The 23,806-nt window shown below is 35.6% G+C and overlaps 1 protein-coding gene across 1 annotated transcript; it reads right to left on the minus strand.

Annotated features, from left to right (window-relative positions):
• Nucleotides 1-173: 173 nt before the first annotated feature.
• Nucleotides 174-23,037, minus strand: LOC109083230 (protein unc-119 homolog A-like). The gene is made up of 5 exons (XM_042747524.1): nt 22,512-23,037; nt 7,273-7,386; nt 5,307-5,406; nt 4,281-4,453; nt 174-1,616 (listed from the first exon to the last, which is right to left on the minus strand). Exons 1-5 carry the CDS (start codon nt 23,020-23,022, stop codon nt 1,504-1,506), a joined length of 1,011 nt encoding a protein of 336 aa, XP_042603458.1. The 5' UTR covers nt 23,023-23,037; the 3' UTR covers nt 174-1,503.
• Nucleotides 23,038-23,806: the final 769 nt, after the last annotated feature.

Below are 23,806 nucleotides of genomic sequence, written 5' to 3' on the forward strand. Positions count from 1 at the left end.
GTGAAATAAAAGTATTAATGTCTTAAAAAAAATTACTGAACCCATTTTTTAACAGTAATGTAAATCATTTAAATTCATTTTGATAGTGCTAAGCACTAGATGAAAAATCTGAAATAAATGTTCCTAAGAAAATAAAGTGCTGTGGAAAAAAAGACAACTTCAATCATTTCAAAAAAATTCAACATATACATTTATTTCTCTTTTATTCCAGACTGGCGTTTGAACTGTCCGAAACATACATTTCCTTTTCTCCCCCCTCAAAATCATTTACAATAAATCACAATCATAAATAAAGCACATATTACATCTGACTAGAAACATTTTTCAAGTTATTCCTCCATTTTACGCGCTTGTAGAAGTCTTTGAAAGCCTCATTTTTATTCAAAAACCAAAAACAGGCAAATCATTCTCCTAAATCCACTTTTTGCACTATGAATACAAGGATCATAGATACAGCACATCCTTGGATAAGATGTTAAATCTAACCTCTGCTATGTGCACTAAACAGCCATGAAGGGCCTGGCTTACTGGAATGTGTGAGGAAGGGAATGCTAGATGGAGAGATGAGAAGAGACTACTCTTCTTTAGACAGCTCAGAATGGCTATTTCTTTCTTTTTGTTTTGTACGAAGACAAAAAGAAACCACACGAACCAGACGTTTGAAATGTCAAGGCTTATAACGTGTGCTGTGTTCCCTTTTTAGTAGGCATTTTTTACAATGTCGTCTTATCTACACAACCTCTCATTTGGAGCGTGAATTACGTATCATCAGAAACTTTACACAGACCTTTGAATGCAAAAGTTATTCGTTTTCAGTTGTACACCATGAATATCTGAACTGATTAGACTTAATTTTTTGCTTTTATCCACACAAATAATCAACATCTCAAAATTGAAAGCTTGTTCACGTATCAAAATATATCTAATGCAACACAAATCTATCAATTATGTCAAGGTCTCAACATAAAATTATATCATTTTCTATTTAGGATGAAAAGTCCACAACTATCAAGAAACATGATGTAGCTTATTCTGACAGGGAAAGAAATACTCATCAACATCAACAATATATAATGGTCTTATCAGTGTTAAACATCCCCCTCACACACACACACACACACAAAATCCTTTAATCAAAACCCACACACACACACACAGAACGAATAGTAAAACCTAAGTACCATTCACATTACGGTGCCTTGCCCATACAAAACATGGGACTGGAGGGAATTTACTCATCATTGGGGTATGTTACAAAATAAACACTTTAATATCTATATTTGCTGATGTGAACAATGGCAGTGTGAAATCAGAATAGGATATGTATGCATTGGACGAGACCTTATGATATGACTCTCTTGATCTCAAACACAGGCATGACGCACTGCAGGCGGTCCTCTATGACACTGATTCAAGGAAGGTGTGAATGCTGGACAAAGACATGTGATTGGTTCTTAGGTATGTCAGTCAAACTCTCTGCCTCAGTCCCCTCCCACGGCTGTCCTAAGGGCCTCCGCTGTACGAATAATCTGCTTTGTTGTGCATGACCAGCTTGTTGTCAACAAAGTAGAAGCTGTCAGACTGCGTCTCATAAGGATGGAGGATCATCTCACGTACTGAAATAAAGAGAAAACACATAAAGTGATACACAAACAACAATTAAGCTTTTTAAAAGCTATAGTACTTTCCGTTCATAGATGCTGGTAGGTCAAAGACATATTAATTTCTTTTTGGGTCTATTACTACATCCAAAAATACATAAAAAATGCAGTATATTAATTCAGTGACTTCAATATATCTCTTTGTCTTAATGTATTTTTGTATATATTAATATCTTGCATTTTTGTGCTATATTCAATATTGGGTTAAAAATGAAAAAATAAATAAATAAACTACAGACCGGTTTCCCTTCTTCCTTTCATTGTAAAAACACTTGAACGAGCTGTGTTCAACCAAGTCTCTGCCTTTCTCACACAGAACAACCTCCTTGACAGCAACCAGTCCGGTTTCAGAAGTGGACATTCAACCGAGACTGCGTTGCTCTCAGTTGTTAGCCATAAGACTGGAAAGAGCAGATTCCAAATCTTCAATACTTATCTTGCCGGATCTGTCTGCTGCTTTTGACACAGTTAACCACCAGATCCTCCTGTCAACCCTATTGGTAAAGGGCATCTCAGGAACCGCACTCCAGTGGTTTGAGTCTTACCTCTCAGATAGGTCCTTCAAAATATCTTGGAGACGTGAGGTGTCCAAGTCGCAACATCTAACTACTGGGGTGCCTCAGGGCTCAGTTCTTGGACCACTTCTCTTCTCTGTCTAGTTGACTTTCTCAGACCACGTTGCTAAAACTGCCCGGTCCTGCAGATTTTCTTTATTCAACATCAAGAAGATCAGGCTCTTTCTTTCAGAACATGCTTCACAACTCCTTGTTCAAGCTCTTGTTCTGTCCATGCTGGACTATTGCAATGCTCTCTTAGCAGGTCTTCCAGCCAGTTCTATCAAACCTTTACAATTAATCCAGAATTCAGCAGCAAGATAAATTTTTAATGAGTCACAGAGAATGCACGTCACCCCTCTGTTTATCAATTTGCACTGGCTACTAATAGCTGCTCAGATAAAATTCAAGGCATTAATGTTTGCATACAAAACCACCACTGGCTCTGCACCCCTTTACCAAAATTCATTACTTCAGACTTATGTGCCCCCTAGAAGCTTGCGTTCTGCAAGTGAACATTGCTTGATTGTGCCATCTCAAAGAAGCACAAAATCACTTTCACAGAATTAAATGTTCCCTCCTTGTGGAATGACCAACCCAACTCAATCCGAGCAGCTGAGTCCTTAGCCATCTTCAAGAATCGGCTAAAAATACATCTCTTCCATCTTTATTTGACCCTCTAACTCTAGCACTCTCTATTCTAATTCTATTCTTAACAAAAAAAAAACTTGTCCCTTTTAGACTCAAAGCCATTATCAATCATGAGTATGTTTTGATTTAAATGTCAGAAGCTATAGCTTACATGAATTAAAATAAATAAAAAACAAACAAACATAACACTTGTAATTTAAATAATTTGATATATACAGATTTTTTCATTAATGTGTAATACAGGGTTATTCAAATCTTGCCCTGGAGGGCCAATGTGGTGCAGAGTTAGGCTCCAACCCTGATCAAAGTCACCTGCCTGTGATTTTCTAATGATCCCAAAAACATTGATTAGCATGTTGACTAGGGTTGGAGCCAAACTCTGCACCGCATTTGCCCTCCAGGGCAAGATTTGAATAACTCTGGTGTAATATTTTATATTTTTTAAACAAATTAGGAGCTCTAAAAGATTTTCAGGATTTTTACAACTCTTTTGCTTTAAACCATCTACAAATGTTAAAATCATGATTTAAGCAGCAAAACTTTTTCAACATTCATAAGAAATGTTACTCGAACCTCAAATATTAGAATGATTTCTGAAGGATCAGGTGAAACTGAATGCTGAAAATTCAGCTTTGCATCACAGGAATAATTTTTGACAATGACAATATTATGTTTTTTGTTGTATTTTTGAATGTGGTATATCTAATGATCTTTACTGATTTTTATTGTCATACCAGCATCTATGGCTATTTTCAAGGCAAGATCAATGTATTTTAAAAGAAACAATAGTAACAGTAGTAAAAACAACAATTGACAACCAACTCGCATCAGTATAACAAAAAAACAAATATTTGATAAAGTTTAAGATTATTCCTGGTGAAATATTTTTTATTAGATATATATATATATTTTCTTCCATTAGTGAACTTTGAGCAAAATGTTGCCAAGTGACATTTAAAGTGGTACATTCTAACAAAATTTGCGGTCCCACTTTATAAAAAGTGGCCTTAACTACTATTTATTGACATTAAAATATAAGTACATAGTAGTTAAGAAAACCTAATATAAAGTTGGATCAAATATGCTTTATACACAGAGGGGTCTGACAAAAATTGCAAATTGGTCAGAAATTGCCTTTCAGTAAAAACAAATGAGTAAGTTTGGCATAACCAATATGGCATCTTGTGTAAACCGCCTGTTGATGTCAAGAAAATTTGGAAAAAAAAAAAAAGAAAAGAAAAAAAAAAGAAAAGAAAAAAAAAACCGTTCATGCATGACTGCATTGACTTCATGTCACTTATTAACTCAGTTGTCCCATTCAGTTTGAATGATGTATATCAGTACTGAGATACAGACAAACAATCAGCATCATTTTGCAATAATATCTGCAGTTTACGATCTTCATGGCACTTACTGAGATCCTCTGAGAGCGGTGGGAACTCATAGATGTGCTCACAGGTGTTCTTGCTGCTCGGGATGCAGAAGCCAAACTCAAAGTCGAAGCTCTTCAGCAGCTGTTCACGGAAATAGTGTCTCTCGATCATCCGGAAGTTATTGATGGGGATGTCTCCTACTGTGAATTCAACACTAAAAACACAGAAACAAGGCAGGGAAGATATTCAGTTGACAGTTTTAGTTCTTCTGTGTTTCATTTCACTCTATAGTTCTTCACTTGGGTTTGCGGTTAACTACACCCTATTAATTTCCAACAACTGTTCAGCATTCCATTCCTCAATGTATTGTGTGAACCGGATTCATTATTTATAATGAGTAGCTTACTGCATCTACTTCTATATTCTGCCCTTTAGCATGATGACGAGATTCATTCGACAGGTTTAATTTAGAGAAATGAAGTATGCTCGCTTTGTTTTGATCATTATACCTGACCTCAATAAGCATGCAACTGTTGTTCTGGAATATGAGACAGCTCCACTAATGAATATCAGCTGTCTGTCCTTTCATGTGCTACTGGGTTTATTTTCTAAATATGTAATATATTTGCAAGAGAGGACAATATGATAAGACAGCAGGACTACAGTGATGATCTAATCATGCAGATGCTTAATAATAACCTGCATGGGCTCATTTTTAGTAACTTTACTTAACTCCAGTGTTTATTTTAAAAGATATTGAAATTCGAAGAACAGATCATTTAGTAAGCTTATGGTTTCTAGGAAAACTAGTTTAAGCCAACATATATTACCATTCAAAAGCATGGGATAGATAAGAGTTTTAATGTTAAAGATTTATCTTCTGCTCATCACGAAGGCTGCATTTATTTGGGGGAAAAAAAAAGTAACTGTTAAATTTTAATATTTCAAATAACTATTTTCTCTTTCAATATGCTTTATATGTTTGTGGAAACTCTAAAACATTTTTAAATGATTATTTTTAGGATTCTGTAGTGTATACACTATCTAGTTTTATGAACTGTACTTACGTGGCTCCTACTTGACGTAGCCGTAAAAAAGCTGGTGTAAACTGATAACGTACAAACCGGCCAGCATTTGGATCAACATCTCTTTTATCCCCTCCTTTATCAAAAAAAAAAAAAAAAAAAAAAAAAGATTACAATGAGTATATAGTTAGTAAAATTATTCATTGTTGGTGGTGATGATTGTTGATTAGTAAGTATTCTTGGTGTTCTCTTAAAATTATTAAAAGGACTAAATCAACAAAGCAGAGACAACAGACTTTTCCATTCTTCCTGTTCCTCATTAAAGTTATGGACAGCTGTTTTCCACAGCAAATACACATCACACACATTCAGTGCAGTTACTCCATGAATCACATCCCAGTTCAGTCTAGAAAATAGTATATGTTCACATTCAAGCACAGCCATGACAATACCTGAGCAGTTTCAGGACAGTTCCACCTAGTGGTCAGAAAACTATAATGAAGTGTCTATTTACACTAAGTGCACATAGCCTGCCTTGTTGGCAGAGGCAATTTACACTAACTCCACCCACCAACCTGTGTTTGGTCTAGTCAACATTACAAAAACCGGATGTTACTCCTCCGCTCCAGTGGCCCAGATGGTAAAGCATGTGTCATACTCCTTTTGACGTGTTCGACCCAGATTCAAACTTTTCTCCCTTTTCAAATTTCAAATCACATCAGAAAAGCATTTATTTTGAATAAAAATTAAGGAAATAATCAAAAAGTTGAAGATAAAGTATCGGGTAGGGTTAGGGTAGGTGTAGGGAGGGCTTCTGTCCCAATAAGGTGGCATCATTTAATAATTTGAATTAAAATTTAAATTTACACTCAATAAGATATTATTGCATACGGTTTTATAATGCATTATAATACTGAGTTGCAGATAATTGCCACTATTTGCAATAAGTACTATAAATAGTTGAAAGTGTTGCTATTTTAACAGTGTAAATAGAATCTATAACTATTTGCACTTAATGCAAATAGCCGCTGCCAAATTATCATTACCTCTCTACAACTCTGGAAATCCTTGTACGTGGTTAAAATAGTTTAATTTCCTCAAAACACTGAACTGCTCTGCATAATATTATGCTTGTGGAATCATCAGATTCTTCAGACATGCTCATTTGTCTCTTCAGACTGCATTTGATTTGCTTGCCTGTAATTACTGCTTGCAGCTGCATTTAAAAAAAAAGAGCCACGAATAATGAAAGTGAATAATGAAACTGAAAACAGTCCTGGAATATTCTTTATAACATGCAAGTCAAAAGCCAAAAGGCTAGTTATTACATAAATGGTAACCTCAAACTCCTTTTTAGAGGCAAAAGATATCTGATATGCCAGCATATCACATATCACTGCTGCGCCTGATTATTAATTGATTTTATCTGTAACCACACACTCAAACATTTCTTTGCGATGTCAAATGTGAAGCCCATAAGTTTGTTTTAATAAAAGGACTGCATTAAATGATGTGTAATTAAATTTAACAGCTGACAGCTATTCAACCAATACATATCTTTCTATCAATTTTATCTGACATTATCAAGATGAATTTGTTCTGACACAGTTTAGCTCTGAGTTCGTCATATTTTGTTACTATTTTCTAAACTATAGCGAATAAACTGTGATAATGTGAGAAATGTTGTAGGTGTCTGAATAAATTTTGGTTTGACTGTAACTTGTTCAACATGACCCAAAGCAATTAGTAGATGTAATAAAATGTAACTTGTGTAACAAAAGTTTGGGTACACACACACACACAAAGCATAAATTAATTATAACTGTGTCAGTTGCTGTGTATTTATGGATGTAACGCATTTATATTAGTAGCAAGTCCAATAAAAATCTAAGAGAATGTGCCTGACTTGGTAATGTTAGTTAGATGCCCACGAGATCCAATAACTCTCCATGCCACTGATCACATGACAGGAAGCAGTAACCTGCTGGAAGTGGCCGCTCACACTCACCTGTGGCTGGTGGTTTGGTGATCTCAAACAGTACTGTTCCTGTCTCCATATCCCTGATCTTGAACCGTGTGAAGTCAATATTGTATACATTGTCTTCTGGACCACACAGATAGTCTGCGGGAAAAAAATAAACATTTAGATTTTACAAATTTAACTCTACAAATTAAGTGATCCTGCTCCCTACAAGCATTATATAAACTTTGTGAGTCAATGTTGTAATGATAACATCAGCAGTTCAAGTTGGTATCTTAACTATTTGTATTGATAGAGAGCCGATAGCCTCATGGGCTGTTTATGGAGCGGCTGTGTTTCTGTATAAAATATAAATACAAACTTATTCAAGTGATTTCATATGTCCTTACATAAACTTTCCCCTCAGACTTAAGACATAATATTCCACGGCAGTTTTCTCTTTTGCCTCTGGTTAAACAACTTGTGCGACCTTTTAAGCAATGATTATTATTAACTAGTTCCTTATTAGCATTCATATGGTTGCTAGTACTTAAAATGCACATATTAATGCCTTTCTACATGCCGATATTATAGATCCCTTAATATCCTACCCCAAACCTAAACTTAACTACCTTACCGACTATTAATAAGCAGCAAATAAGGAATTTGAGGCAAAAGCCATAGTTCAATGTTCAGTTTAAAAAGTCAATAGTTATTTAATAGTGAGAATTGGTCCTCAAACTAAAGTGTGACTGAAGACACTGCAGTATCTGCTACAAATTCCCATGCAATCATTCACTTCATAGCAGATGTTTTATCTACAGGAAAAAATTTATCTTTCATTTACACCTGAACTGGAGTATTCTGTTAAAAATCACACAAGGCCCAGATGCTTGATTTAGTAAAAACGGTCAAGATCAGTGTGTTTCAGCAGGGATTTTCACTGTCAACACTAAACCTGCACACATGTAAACACGTGCACTCACAGACCACACTATTTTTGCTTCAGTAATCGCCGCAACCATGAGAAGTGACAGTGCCAATTAGTGTTTGCTGCTCCGTAGGTAGTGCATTGTGGGTATGTTTTGCGAGACGTACCCATGAATTGTGCAGATCGGAATTCTGACTCATTCTTAGGCAGTTCATTAGAGATGCCAGAAAGACTGTTCCCGTGGGATGTTATTTGACAAATAAATTAGACCCTGCTTAGACAAACAGAGGCCACATTAAAAATAAGCCATTACTAGTCAATGATTTGGTCATCACCCTTATGTATTACTCAGAGCAACGGTAATCAATTAGTATTTTAGGCTAAGAGCAGGGATTCATGATTTCCTGTTCAGAGTGCTAAAACAAACTACTGGGTATTTATAATATCTGTATTAAAGGGTTAGTTCACCCAAAAATGAAAATTAGGCTGTGTTTTACTCACCCCATGACATCCTAAGTGTATATGACTTTCCGCTTTCAGACGAATCCAGTATCCAGAGTTATATTAAAAATTGTCTTTGATCTTTCAAGCTGTTTAATGCCACTCAGCGGGTGTTGCATGCATCAGTCCAAAAGAAGTTAAATAAAAAGTGCCCATCCATAAAAAAAAAAAAAAAAAAAAAAAAAAAAAAAGTGTTTCACACGGCTCCGGGGTGTGAACAAAGGCCTCTTGTGGCGAATGAATGCGTTTTTGTAAGAAAAATATCCATATTCAAAACATAAAAATCACTTTAATCTAGCTTGCGCTCACTGTTGTAAATGGAAGCAGTTCCTGTTGGCGCAAGCTACAAGTGATTATTTTGTTTTGAATATGGATATTTTTCTTACAAAAAAAGCATCGATTCACTACAGGAGGCCTTTGTTCTCCCCCATTTTATGGATGGGCGCTTTTTATTTAACTTCTTTTGCACTGATGCATGCAACACCTGCTGAGTGGCATTAAACAGCTTGAAACAATTTTTAATATAACTCTGACTGGATTCGTCTGAAAGAAGAAAGTCATATACACCTAGGATGCCTCTGGGGTGAGTAAAACAAAGCCTAAATTTCATTTTTGGGTGAAATAACCTTTTAAAATCCATCTTGAATAAACTTCCAAATGAGCACCAACAGAACTAGTCTGGACAGATATAAATGTCTGAAAGGGAACGAACCCCTATCCACAGCATTAAGCCAAGCAGGGACAAACAATAATGGGAGTAAAAACATCACATGCAATTCATCAGGGCTTACACAATGGCAGCATTTAAATTGCAAATGAGCTCTCTATTAAAATGCACAGTTGTTGGCACTTAATATTCAGATTTTTTTTTTTATGTCTGATTTCCTGAGCAGACATTCTGAGGAGTGATTTGAGAAATTAGGGCTGGATAATGTCATTTCAGTTTCAAAATAAAACCCCTTTTAGACATGATTCTAATTGTGTCACACATTGTCTTATTGTGTAGAAATACATCGCCTGTTTGGTAACAACTAATAATAACATGTTAACTGAAAACTCAGGGTATAATTTGTTAAAGAGAAGCCATAAGAAAAACAGAGACACTTTAAAATCATTAAATAAATGTAAAAAAAAAAAAAAAAAAAAAAAGTGAGCTAATGTAACAATTCTAAAACACTTTTACAACCTAACTGCACTGTATGCAATATTTTTTAAATTGAAATTTACTTTTTATTTGTGCATATTTTTATTGCCATGTTGGAAATTAATTAGGGTGTTATTTATTAAGCCTACAACATCTGACCTTGTATTTCATTTAGTTAACCCTAATAAATTAAAATATTGTTATTTCTTCATTTCTAGTTGTGTGCAAAGTGTTAAATTGTAAATATAATGTAGGCCTATTTTAATGGCTTCATCAGACATGTGTAGGTGAGCTGGGAAATAAGGCCAAAAATTTTACAGTATTTTTTTCCATATCATATAATATTGATATTTATCACACAATTAATTTACCATCAATCGGGAAGGAAATGCTTTCCACGTGTTTGTCAGACCTTGAGAATGAATGTAAACATATCTTGCTTGTTCACAAACTCCACAGAGTAGCTAACTTAGGACCCCATGGCATGAAATTAAATTAATTTTTCCCTTTATTCTGTGTTTTTTTTTTTTCATTTTATTTATCTGGATTCTGCGTTTTATGATTAAATAATACAAATGTATCAATTAAAGGGGTGGTTGATCAGCTTTTTTCAAAAGCTTCATTGTGTTTATTGGGTGCAGTGTAACGTGTTCATGCTTTGTTTTTTTAAAAAATGCATTATTTTCACATATTTTACCTTTATTCTACACCACTGTTTCCATTCTCTTCAAAACGGTCTGTTGAGTTTCCTGGTTCTATGAAGCCCCTCCCTCAGAATTACGCAGTGGGCTCTGATTGGTTAGTGGGCTCAGTGTGTTTGTAATTTGCTAACCGCCTAGTGCACATTGTCCGGAAATGTCACGCCCCTTTACCATTAAGGGTAGTTGCGTGTTCACGGGGGCAGGGTTTATGTAAACATCGGGGTTAGTGATGTCACAAACCCAGGAAGAAGCTCGTTGTAGTACCTACCAGCCGTTTTTTGTAGTCTTTAAACAACTTTTTTTTTAATATAATATATATATTTTTGTTTTGATCTGTGAGTGTTTTTTTTTTGGAGATTTTTTTTGTTCTATAAGAGAAAGTGTAAACTATATATAGGTAAAAAGTTAAATCATAATCAACCACCCCTTAAAAAAATGGTCTAATTACATAAACTAATCAAGCTAACAGTTTATCCAATATTTTAAAATGTAAATAAAATTAAAAATAACAATTAATTTAGAAGAAAACACCATTTTTATTTTTTTTGCCAAACAAGATGCTGTACAACAGAACAGTAAAAATTAAAACATGGAATAAAAAAATTTCTTGTATGATATTCCTGAATAATAATAATAATACAACTAAATATAATATAACTTATTTTGTCAGGCTGTCATGAAGATTTTTGAGTTTCAGTGTATTTGACAGTAGTTTTGTCAAAAACTGCACCTGGACTGCACCGAATAGTAGTACCCTGTGGTCTTCATATTTGCTGTCCTGATATTTGCAAATACCGCAAAACCTTTTTTGTGACAAATTCTTCTATACCAACGAATATGCACATCCAAATACATCTAATGAATATGTCCGATCATATATTCCCCAATCATGTGTAATAATGTTAAAACCTATCTCTATTCCGCAGTTTTACAGATCCAGCATCAGTGTTTATCACCACATCCATGCTGAATAAGCCCACCACATTCTGAGAGAAGGCGCATTCCCATGGTCACATGCCACATTTTAGCCCCTCCTCTCTGGACAGCGTACATGTGCTCCCCTAGGTGCCCAGATTAGGCCCTAAGCAGCTTAAGGCGTCTCAGCACGGCAGGGCCGGATTGGGACACGATCAGGAGATTTAACGGGTAGGCAGGTGCTGCAGCACTTTAATGTGATGTAACTACAACCGACTAAACACAGTCCTCAATCATACATTTTCCCATCCAAAACCGGTTTTGTAATGGCATTGCTCACAAAAACAGACTCTGACCTGGAAATGACTGAACGGAACACCAACTGACCCATAATGCAGACATAAGTGAGCTCTCCAGTATAAGTTGGTTTTATGTTAATAATAATAATAATAATAAAGTAATTTATAAATAATAAAAAGTAATTTAATAAATCAGCAAAGTACCTGAATTTGGCTTGACAGATAAACACTTTACAATAAAGTTTAATTTATTAATATTACTTCCCACATTACCACATTCACTAGCATGAACAAAACATAAAAATACTTTAAATTCGAAATTTCTAGATTTCTTGAAATGAGGTATCAAATGTATATAAAACATAAATAGAAAGTAAACATACAATAGTCATTAAGATGAAAATTCAATGATCCGCTGTATTAACATTTTGCACATGACGATCAGTTTTGAGATATGAAAGCACAAATGACACTGATGTGAAACTTTGTGAGATTGGCAAATGCAAGATTTTTTATGCATTTTTTACCTGAATTGAAGTAAATACATTTATCTACTTTCTCATTTCTCTACTGTTAGTGTCTAACAGTAGAGAAATGCTCAACTTCATGCAAATGAAAAGGCAAAATAACTCTTGTTCAGAAACCAATTCTTGATGTGAACACACTGACATCTGTCATAGGACTTTCAAAACACGTTGATGCTTAAAGCTGTGTATTTCTGTTTTTAATTCAGATTTCAAATGCAGGAAACCAGGAAGTGAGCCATTTCTATAGAGGTCATAGGTCAAACAAAAACAGGTGATGTATATTCATTCACTGGAAGATGTTTACAACAAACTGACTCACCATTAAACCCATTAAGTAATCTGTGCAGTGAATGACAGCGATAGTAATGAGGATTATTGCAGCGATGTAATTCCGCTACATAACTAACACCTTCAGAGCAACACAAATTAATTTAACATCAACTGCTGTTCACTGACCACAAATTAAGCTTTGTGCAAATTCACCTCTCCACCCCATCATGCCATCTGGCTATTCATCTATGCCAGATTTTTATCCAAGAGAGATGCAGAGAGTGATGGAGTCTGCACAAGCGTGTATAGGAAAGTGTGTAGTGGTACATTAATAAGAGGTGGCTTGTAATCCGCACTCGGGCATGTCGCCCAGAACAGTGAGGTAATGCACAAGAGTAGCAGGTGTGTGTCTATGAGTCGGGAAGGAGCCAGTGTCACACAGTGAGACAGAGCGTGCCGGAAGCGTTCTACTCAACAGCTCCTGGAAGCTACACTAGACATTTTCTCTTTAGGAATATGGCCAACATTTTGTCAGAGCCATGGTTGAGGAGTGCCAACATTGAGCTGTGGTCATGAACACTGAATCGAGCATGCAACTGTGAATGGTAATAATACCATTCCAGTTATGAGGGACAAAGGATTCGGGTTAAATTTTATTTTAAAGTGTCCTTGTTACAATGCAATTATCATTTAAGCACTGAGTATTAATTAACAACATTAGGGTTGGATTAGGGTTTGGTTTAGAGTTGGTTGCATGTAATTATGCAAAATATACTGTTATTACTGTAGTAAGTACATGTAACAAGAGCCATGTAAAATAAAGATTTTATATTCTAAAATTATATATATATATATATATTATATATATATATGGTTGGGCTAATATATCGCTGATGGCTGATAGACATCACAATGTTGAGCCGGCATTATGATCCCCATCCCCCCATAAACAATCAAGATGTTTTTAATAAAAAAAAACATACTATTGAATCCCTGAAAATGGAGGTAGTTTGCTTAAAATGGCTGTAACTCCTAAATGGTAAATGCCATATTTTTGTGGAAGCTCTTAAAGTAAAGCTAAAAGTCTGCACTTCAATCACATTTTGATTATTTCAAATCCATTGTAGTGCTGTATAAAGGCAAAAGCACAAAATCTCAGTCAGTGTCTGAATACTTCTGGACCTGACAGTATGTGTGTATGCGTGTATGTATACCAAGTAAAAATAGACCAAATATAAAAAAACAGACTAAAAAACAAAAATTATATATAAAACAGGCAAAAGACACGAAAATAAACAAACACACAAAGTGCTTCTTGCTTAAAGGGGTCATATGATGCAATTACAAGTTTTCCTTTCTCTTTGGAGTGTTACAAGCTCTTGGTGAATAAAGAAGATCTGTGAAGTTGCAAAGACTAAAGTCTCAAACACAAAGAGATATTCTTTATAAAAGTTTAGACTTGTCTACGCCCTCCTAAAATGCCTCGTTTAAACACGCCCCCACATGTCTATGTCACGATGTGGGAAGATTTACATAATGCCGCCCAAATGTTCACACAAAGAAAGAAGGCCTAACCTTGGATTCTCGCTGTTGCTGGCGGCGACATGTTGTGAAGACGCTGTTTCGTTGTGAAAGTGAAAATACATTGTTTGGCCTTCCAAAAGAGGACACAACTAGAAATCAGTGGTTAAACTGTATTTACAACACTGTTCCAGAACAGTTCAACCCAAATATTTGAGTGTGTGCAGCACATTTTATGGAGGACTGTTTCTTGATCCTGGGAGAGTAGACTACAATGCTGTCTGTTCTGACTCACAGTCTGTAAGTACGTTTACATATGTTAAGGATTTGCCACTGATGATTCAAACTCGAGTTTTGAGCAGTGTGCAGCGGTTCTCAATTCCAGTTCTTGGCCTCCTGCTCTGCACATTTTGTATGTTTCTCTTATGGCTTCAGATGTTTGTTCTATTCGAATGTAAGTGCGCTGCGAAGTGGACATCACAGGATATTCCGCCATGATTCCAATTCGAAGCGAATGTATATGTTCCATTCAAAGTGCATTGAAGTGTGTGAGACCTGAATTTAAATTGTATTCAATTACAGAGTAACATGATGTCACACTTGTCCATGTAGTATAGTGCAATTCCGTGAATGAATGTTCTGAAGTGAAGTAAACTTCGACAGATTTCCCCTGCTCAGGTGGGAGCAATGAACACTGTGTAGAGACCACGGCGCGAGGACTGGAATTGAGAACCGCCGATCGTTCCTCCAATCACAAATGCAAAACATGGTTTTATGTTTACGTGGTATGGCGTGGTGTGATGCGATGCAACGTAATGCGTAAAAACACAGTATAAATCATTATAATCCGTAATTATGTCCCCACTGGATGCAACAAATGGCTCATGGGTTTTATTGTTTTTTTTCTTGTAGTTCTGACCGGGACACGCATCACAGTGTAGGAAGGGGCGTAACATTTCCGTCCCAGGCTTGAGGTATTCAGCCAATCACAACACACTGGATAGCTGGCCAATCAGAGGACACCTCGCTTTTCAGAACGATGAGCTTTGTAAAAATCAACGCGTTTCAGAAAGGTGCAGTATGTGGAAAATGTGTTTTTTGAACCTTAAACCGCATAAACACATTTCATTACACCAAATACACAAAATTATGTTCTTTTTAGCATTTTATGACCCCTTTAAAGAATTCAGTGCTGCTATGGATTGTGAAGTTTTAATCTGGTATAGATTATGGCCAATACAGCACAAATACAGAGACGTGCATGAAACATGACTCATTAAAATGAGAACATCAGTACTTTTTTGACCTTTTGGCACAACATAACCAAGTATTTAAAACATGCTGTCGTATATACTTGCTCAACCACAAAAAAATAACCACTAGACAGCTGCTACATTTAGGCAGTCATACAGTAAATTGAAAAACAGTTTGCTAAAAACAGTAAGCAAAATAAACAAACACAAGGTCTGGCAAGCCTATACATGATTCACTAATCGATAGTATATCACCAATCAGACATGGAATTCCACTTTACAGTGTTTATTTCATACCAATACATTTTTCAAATAAGTTCTGAGAATGCAATCAAAAGCTAAAACTAGATGTTTCAACATAAGTACAAAGCAATCCTTAACTGGCACTGACATTTCAAATGAACGGATCTAGAAGTGGTTCTGAACTGACCTAAAATACACCACAGGTCTGTTCTGATCTAGATGACACACTGATGGGACCAGAACATTTGTCATTCTGAAAGCATAAGAGAATTTCAATGGTTTTGCGCGGTCTTGCAAGACTTGCACATGCTCACGAACAGGAAGTAAAAACCTCAGTAGGTACTTGATGTTCTTATCAGACAAACACACATGCACATTGTAGGGCAACAGAACCTGATAGAGGTCACAAAACGATATGTCCGGTAGATTTAGGCTCAGCTTTGTAAATGCCCAGCCAAGAAATTCACTGCATGGCCAGCACAGGCATGACCGCCGTGCCTTTGGCAGTTTTAACGTGACCCTGGATCATTCTATATTAGCATCAAGCAACGGCAGGGTGAGAGGATGGGCCGCTGTAGAAACAAGACCAGCAACCTACTAGCATGATATAGATGAGTTTGAAGTGCTGAACAAGAATAGAAAACATGAGTCAAGTAATAAAAGAGCAACAAGAAGTCACTGAATGTATGTATGGCAGTGGATGTGTGTGTGTTATGTGAACTCTTTCTCTGTGCACATGTCCTTAAGCATCAGCGCTGAAAACTGAACAAATCTGTCTCTTTAAATAACTGTTCTCTGATCACAGAGTCTGGCTTTATACAAATATGCAAATCTATGTAAATGACTCATATGACAAGTTGGACTTGTTTCTCCAGTTTGTTTCTGATCAGCTGAACTGCTCTACAAAAACTCTTTGAATTAGCTTTCAGATGTCAGTTTGTCTTAGTGATTCATCACTTTGAATATTACAAAATTGACAAAAAAATACAAGTTAAAATAGCTCAGCATTATTAGACAGCCACACAGCCAATGGCATATAATGCACACAAGAATCATCCAACGTTATTCCTAATTATAATACAAGCAGAAAAAAATATTGTATGTCTTAAACAACATTAAATGAACCAAATGCGTCTAATTATTAAAAGGAACTGTTCACCAACATGTCACTCCATGAAGCCCTTTAAACATAAAATGCAAATTGTATAGTTTTTTTTTTTTTTTTAAGTACTGTATTTAGTGCCCAATGGGACTGAGGTTTTCAAGCTTCAAAATGGCTGCAGAAGTACAATACATTTCTCATAACAATAATCAAAACAACAGATGCACCATGATCCAAGTCTTGTTCAAACAGTAGCAAAAATAGGCCAAAATTTAAGTTATTCACTGATAATCCTCCTATCTGGTATGCACATAAGGCACATACATTTAGATTAAATTGTAGTACAAAGGTTATTGATGAATTATGATTTGTTAGTGAAAATGTTTGCATGCAAATTTCATTATTTGACATGAAAATGTCATACTGATATGTACAACACATATGGTCAAATAAAACAAGCCTGGTTTTCAGTTAGCATACGAACCAATTAGCCTACCAAGCTAACATTTCATCATCCATATCCTAAAGTTTGGATACTTAACCATATCAAAACATCTGATATTAAATATGTGATAAAATGGACATGGCAATACCATACATTCTATTCAAAAATATTAATCTTCAGATGTCAAAGGGAACACATTTATTATTAACATTATCATCATTTCTGAACAGGTATTAAAAAGGGCTTTCCCTTGGGGTCCAAGGGGGATTGGATTCTGCAGGAGGATTGCATCTTTCACAACACTGGGCCGTGCTAAGGACACTAGGTTGCAAAGTAGTGGTGTACATTTTTAGCACATTAAGCTTGGCAGATTAGCCATCTGGAGTTTAGAGGTGCAGATATAGACACTAGACAAGACACAGGAAATAACAGTAAGTGCAGACAGTGAAGATCAACACAAACATTCAAATGATGCTGTCAAATAATCTTATCAGTTTATTTGTGTGTGTGTGTGTGTGTGTGTGTATATATATACACATTATATATATATATATATATATTAGTGATGTCAAATGATTACAGATTATAATTTACATTATTAATAAATATATTTAATATATAAACAATCTATTTTTCTGAAATATATACATGCACGTGTTTATTTATATATAAATGATAAATATAAACAGCACACATACATATATTAAGTAAACAAAAACTTATTTTGGATGCAATTAATTGCAATTTATCGTTCAACAGCACCTCTATATATATATAGAGAGAGAGAGAGAGAGAGAGAGAGAGAGAGAGAGAGAGGTGCTGGAGAAGATAAAGTTATGCAGTGTCTCCCATCTAGATCACATGTTGACCTATTCAACCCAGAGTTAAGAAGTAAACAATGCAAAAACTGCAGTTTAAGACTAACTGTGAGATAAAACAGGACTGGGTATGATTTTTACACTGTGCACACACTGAATGCAGACTTAAGGAAAAACAACAATGTTGATGAATTTAGGAAGAGTAATGAGCTTTTTCCTAATTTTCTTGTCTGCTACAGTACAACCTTGTATAAATTACTTTCTATTAATTGTGTGCATAGAGTTGGAACTGGAACAGGATATTGCATTTGAATTAGAAATGAATATTGGAGAGGACAAGGGTTTTTGTTGACATACTATAAACACCTAGTCCATTCCTAAACCATATAAATACAATTGGAAATATGGCCTGTTCATACCAGTGTCAATCATTAAAATAAAGGCTAATAATACTACATTATTTATATTAGGTTAATATTAATACTAAAATAAATATTAAATTAATATATACTAATATATTTGCCAGGATAATTTAAAATACAATTCTGCCAATTAAGCACAGTTATTAAAACAAGAGATTTGCAGTATTTAATTGAGAAAAAGTTCACGAGAAAAGGACAGGAGTTTGACTCTCGCATGTCTTTAGCACTGAGGGACAAAAGTATATGAATCATTGTCATTCAGACTGAATATATGAATATGAGATTTTTCAATGTTCAAAGTTAAAAAGTTATACTGTCTGTAATCAATTTGGCCTGGAGACAAATAGGTCAAATATACTTTCGCAGCAAGAACCATTAATTTGTTTAGTTAAAGGACAGTCTTCTGAAATAGTGCCTTAATAGTCAAAATGTGATTTAAGTTATCCCATTTTTAACCATTTTAGAACTCCATCCCTGTCTTCCACTTCATTAGTACAACTGGATTCATTTGGAACTAATTACAATGAGAAATGGATTTCAACAGGCTGAAATCTGAACCTGGCTAACAACACAGAACAGAAGTGAAATAGACACCGTCTTCTGGTGGGCTACTATTTGATGCACCTTTCACCTAGTATTGGTTAAGGTTACAATGAGGATTAACCAAAGAAGCAACACTAACTGTTTGAACAAAAAAAAAAAAAAAACAGGAATACTCAACTCTACAGGCCTAAAAGCAACTGACAAAGTAATTTTGATGAAATTCTGGCCTGATACAGACTTATAGTCATGCTCAGGAATAACATTCACAATGATTAAAAAAAAAACAATAAGCTCATCTAACATCCTGTGACCTTCATGTACTTCCCTTCCCGGTGCGGACTGTATAATAACTAATTTCATGTGGCATATCCTCTGCAGTGACAGGAAATGTTGATACAAGGTAATTCGGATATGACACAAATCCAACCCTAGACAAAAGCAAAAATAAATGCAATTAAATGCAAATGGCTAGAAGGCCAGGGATTTAGGACTCAAAAGTCAAAGTTTGAACCTGATGAATTTGGAATGGTTAGACACTAAACCTCAAAATAATGTTTTGTGATCAAGGCTACGTTTACAGAACAACAATGTAGTCAAAAACAGAAAACGTTTTCCCTTGCGTTTTTAAAAAGTTTCACGAGTACACAAAAACATTTTCAAAATGACTCACGTTTATACGTATCCGTGAAAACGGCCAACAATTCTGTATTACGTATGCCAGGCCATTAGTTGGCGCTGTCACTTTTTTAGTAAACAGTACCTGTAGGGAAGTGACGATTATATGATGTATATGATGCATCTCCGCTGTTGGTTGTAATATCAATGAAGTAAATCCACACTTTGCTGAAGAAGTACCATATATACAACAGTACCATATACTCCACCACTGTTGTGTATGTTTGTTCGCACTTGCCTTTAAAATCGACACGTACTGCATATGTCTACATACCTAACTACGCACACACATGACGTCACCGTTTTCAAAGATTCCCGTATTGGGTGTTTACAAAGGAAACGATAACATTGCATTTTTCAAAAACTTGCACTTTGAAACCCGTTTTCAAAAATATGCATTTTCAGTCCCCAAAACGCCGTTGTCGTGTAAACGAACAGGTAAAACGCATAAAAAGTTTCCCGTTTTTGGCTGAAAACACTGTCATGTAAACAGCCCCCAAACCTACATTATAAAAATTACAACTTCATACAAGCAAAGAAATATATTTTATATATTACAGTACGTTTATAATACTATAACCATTTCTACATAAAACTGCATTCTCCAAAGCTTCAGGTCTCCGGGAAACTTGCTCTTAATGAGGCGATAATGAGGGGCTCCTGCCCCACCTTCAACCTGCAGAAACAGTTGCCATGGTAAAAATCTCAACATATGCCTCAACAATTACTGAACATGCAATGTATTACCTAAAGGTGCTAATATTGGTCACTCAGAATAATCAAGTGCCAACACATATTTCTTCCAAGCCTCTGTCAGTTGCTCTCAAGAAGATATGACATGTTAATGGCTCAGCAATAGATTAGATTAATATACAGATTATGTTGATATAAACAGATTATATCAACGGGCCAAATTAAAATAGCAATGAGAATTTTTTTTTTTAGTATTTAAATGAGTGCATATCAATCAAAATAGAACAGTGGAACCATTTTGCATGTTGACAGATCAAAAAGAGTAGGACATGGTTATGGTGCATTAAAATGCCAATAATCATGGCTGAGGTTATAATCGCTTGATGAGTCAGAGCAAAATATCAAAAGAAAAGTATGTCTTGTGTACTGTGAGCAAAGCACAGGTTGGTTGCTTTGAGTGGGCAGCATTTTTCAGATGTTCAGAGAGGCCCAACAGGAAGTCAAACACAGCAAATAGGTGAAATTATGTAACTGCTTTGAGCAAATAAATATGCTGGTTGAGTGGGCTGGAAACAAACCTGATCTGCACATTTGTAGGGCACAAAACTCACCACCTGATAGAAACCAGGCCCACTACCCTGCTCATTTATATATGCCACTTTACCAAGATATGGTTATCAGTGTGGCTAAGACAGAACAGAAATAGTCTTGCTAGTCTCGAAAAAAATAGAACAAATACAAGCAGAATTTTCCAGCAAGAGTTCATAAATATTTTTTTGTTAATGAATCTGTATTATTGTTGTCATGAGTAATTATAATTAATAATAATGTTTATAAATTTTGAATAGCTGTTATGGGGTGACATAATTATTGTAATTTCAATCACTTAAACTTTTAACATTTTTGATTAATTTCTTTGAAACATAAAAATGTGTAGCCAGATATACAATTTATCATGTCTGGTGTTCATTCTTCATCTTCATTTGAACTTAACTTGTATTAAAACACTTTTTTCCTAAACTTTCAATCCTTCCCTAAATTATAAAAAAAAAATAACAAGAAGAAGAAGAAGAAGAAGAAGAAGAAGAAGAAGAAGAAGAAGAAGAAAGTCAGGTCTTTTATACATGATACAAAAATGATGAAATGATGCGCTTACGGCTGGACTGTAAACAAAGAAAGATGGCTACCATGATTGAGAAGGATATAATTTTAGGAAGTGAAAATATTTTTCATATACTTTACATAATTTATACACACAAACACATTTCAGGAGTGTTTTCAAATTTGGTTTCAGTAACTACTGAAGTCACATTACAAGTTATTCAGTGTGTGCAAAGTTGCTCAAAAGTCACTAATGGACAAGTTAACCATGGGACCTCAACGGTTTTCTGCACCCCATCGGCGGAAAAAAATGACAAAACTGTACTTATAATTTTATTGTAGATCTATATATCATAATTATGACCACAAAAATAAAAATAAAATAATAACTGCTGTTTAAAATGATAGATGCACGAAGAAGGGCCTCGACACACAAATCCTGATATAATTCGAAAACTGGTTGGAACTGATCAGCTATTTATATTAAAAAAAATATAATAATCATTAATTAATTAATAAATAAATAATCTGAATGCAAACTTTTTAGGAGGCATTATTAATAGCTTAGTATTACATGCAGCCTCTTCATAAAGGTTCATGGGATGTGGATGTTGTATAAGCCATTGCACAGGCCATTAAAACAGTGATGGAGGGCTTATTGGCCACCTGTTACCTAACCATACTTAGGACTGCAAGGCTGAAGAAGGGTAATTATAGTCAAACCTTGGGAAATGACACTGTCCACACCATTTATTTCTTCCTATTTCCAAAGTCATTCAATAGCTGATGAGTTCAATTTCAATAGTATTACAAGAGGTCATATAACCCTTATAAAGACCTCTGAGGAGTGAGCTACATTGATGCACTGTAATGTAATATTTGCACACCAATAGGTCGAAATGATGGTGATGGTCTGTATAAAACCCAATGTTTGGTTCAGTTTGCTCCTCAAGCAAGTAATTTTTCAGTCTTTCTTGTTAAAGAAACCCGGTGATCTAGAATTGCTACAAATATGGCGTATATACGTTAGCATAGTGAAGTGTTCATAAACAAGGGGATCTGATATTACTCAGTCGACTGAAGCCTGCGTTGATACAAAGCGCAACCTATTCAATAGCTTTGCGACAATGCACGATGTTTGGCGAAATGTTCCGAGCGTGTTCCGATCCACTCGGTCACTTACTTTCAGTGATCTTCTGCAACCCCAGCACATCCTCCGGGGAGACCGTTTTGTTCGCAAGCAGTTCCTCCTCTGTGGTGACTGGGACCCCGACGTCTGTCGTGTTGCAGCCCTTCTTGACTTTCATGGCCTCGGATAAATCAGGGTTCGAGTTCGCTTTGCTGCCGCGGATGCTGTGGCGGTTATTGCCGGTGTCTCCGCTGCTGCAACTACCGGGATTAACGCCGCCGGACTTCTTAGAGCTCGATGGGTCCTGGCTGTTGCCTGTGCTGGTACAAGAATAGCTCATTATCCGTTCCTCCTCCTCCACCCCCCTGCTCCCCCGGTCTAGAAAAGACACAAAACAGTCACCCTCCCACACCCGAAGGGCTGAGCAGGTCGCCCGCTTAGAGGTATTTAAATCCACTGTTCTCCGCTCGATCTGAATCTCTCTGGCGCTCCAACTGAGGGACGTACCACTGCACGCCGGAGGGGGTCGCCTGCCGGTCAGTGGCGCACGGCGACAGCAGATCATACTGTTCGACTAATAAAAAAGGCAGCTTTGAGTGCAGCGCGTTGTATTTCTAAGGAAATAGTTTTAGATAAAATCAGTCGTCGAGTCTGGATTGAATTAGTCATTCTAGCATGTAGTGTGCGCCGGATATCTGTTTCAAATTCTCCCCCGTTTGTTGTGTGGTATGATCCAAGTTTAATCGTGAATTGTGTGAACGTGCATTAAACCAAACTCAAAACAAATCTAATAAATAAAATACAAACCCCATCATATACGAGACGTTGTAACGCCAATTATTTATACTTTAAAAGAAAAACTTATTTAGATTATATAGCTGTATTCAAGTGTTTTTTTTTTTTGTTTGTTTTTTTTACTTTAAATCTAAATGTAATTTATTTTAAGTTTGCTTTGACATGTTTTACAATTCATGTCAAATTCAACACTCTTAAAAATAAAGTTTCCATAAAGGCTCCCAAAGAAACTTTTAATAGACATTTCTTAAAATAGCCCATTTTTTTTCTTTTAAGAAATAAAATATATATATTTAAAATAATTTAAAGAATCTTTTGCCACCATAAAGTACTTTTTGTGCAATAAAAAATTCTTGATGGAACCATATATGCCAATAAACAACCTTTACTGAATTTAGTGTAGCATTGAAGTTATCACGGTCCACAAGAGGACGCCACACGACAGTACAACAAAAAATGACCCAACCATTGACATAAAAGAAATCAACATTTCTAAACTGATTTCTAAACACTTTGAAGAAAAAATAAATAACTCAAGTAGTTAATTCAGCAAA

The sequence above is a fragment of the Cyprinus carpio genome, chromosome B21 (genome assembly GCF_018340385.1).
Source record: "Cyprinus carpio isolate SPL01 chromosome B21, ASM1834038v1, whole genome shotgun sequence".
NCBI lineage: Eukaryota > Metazoa > Chordata > Actinopteri > Cypriniformes > Cyprinidae > Cyprinus > Cyprinus carpio.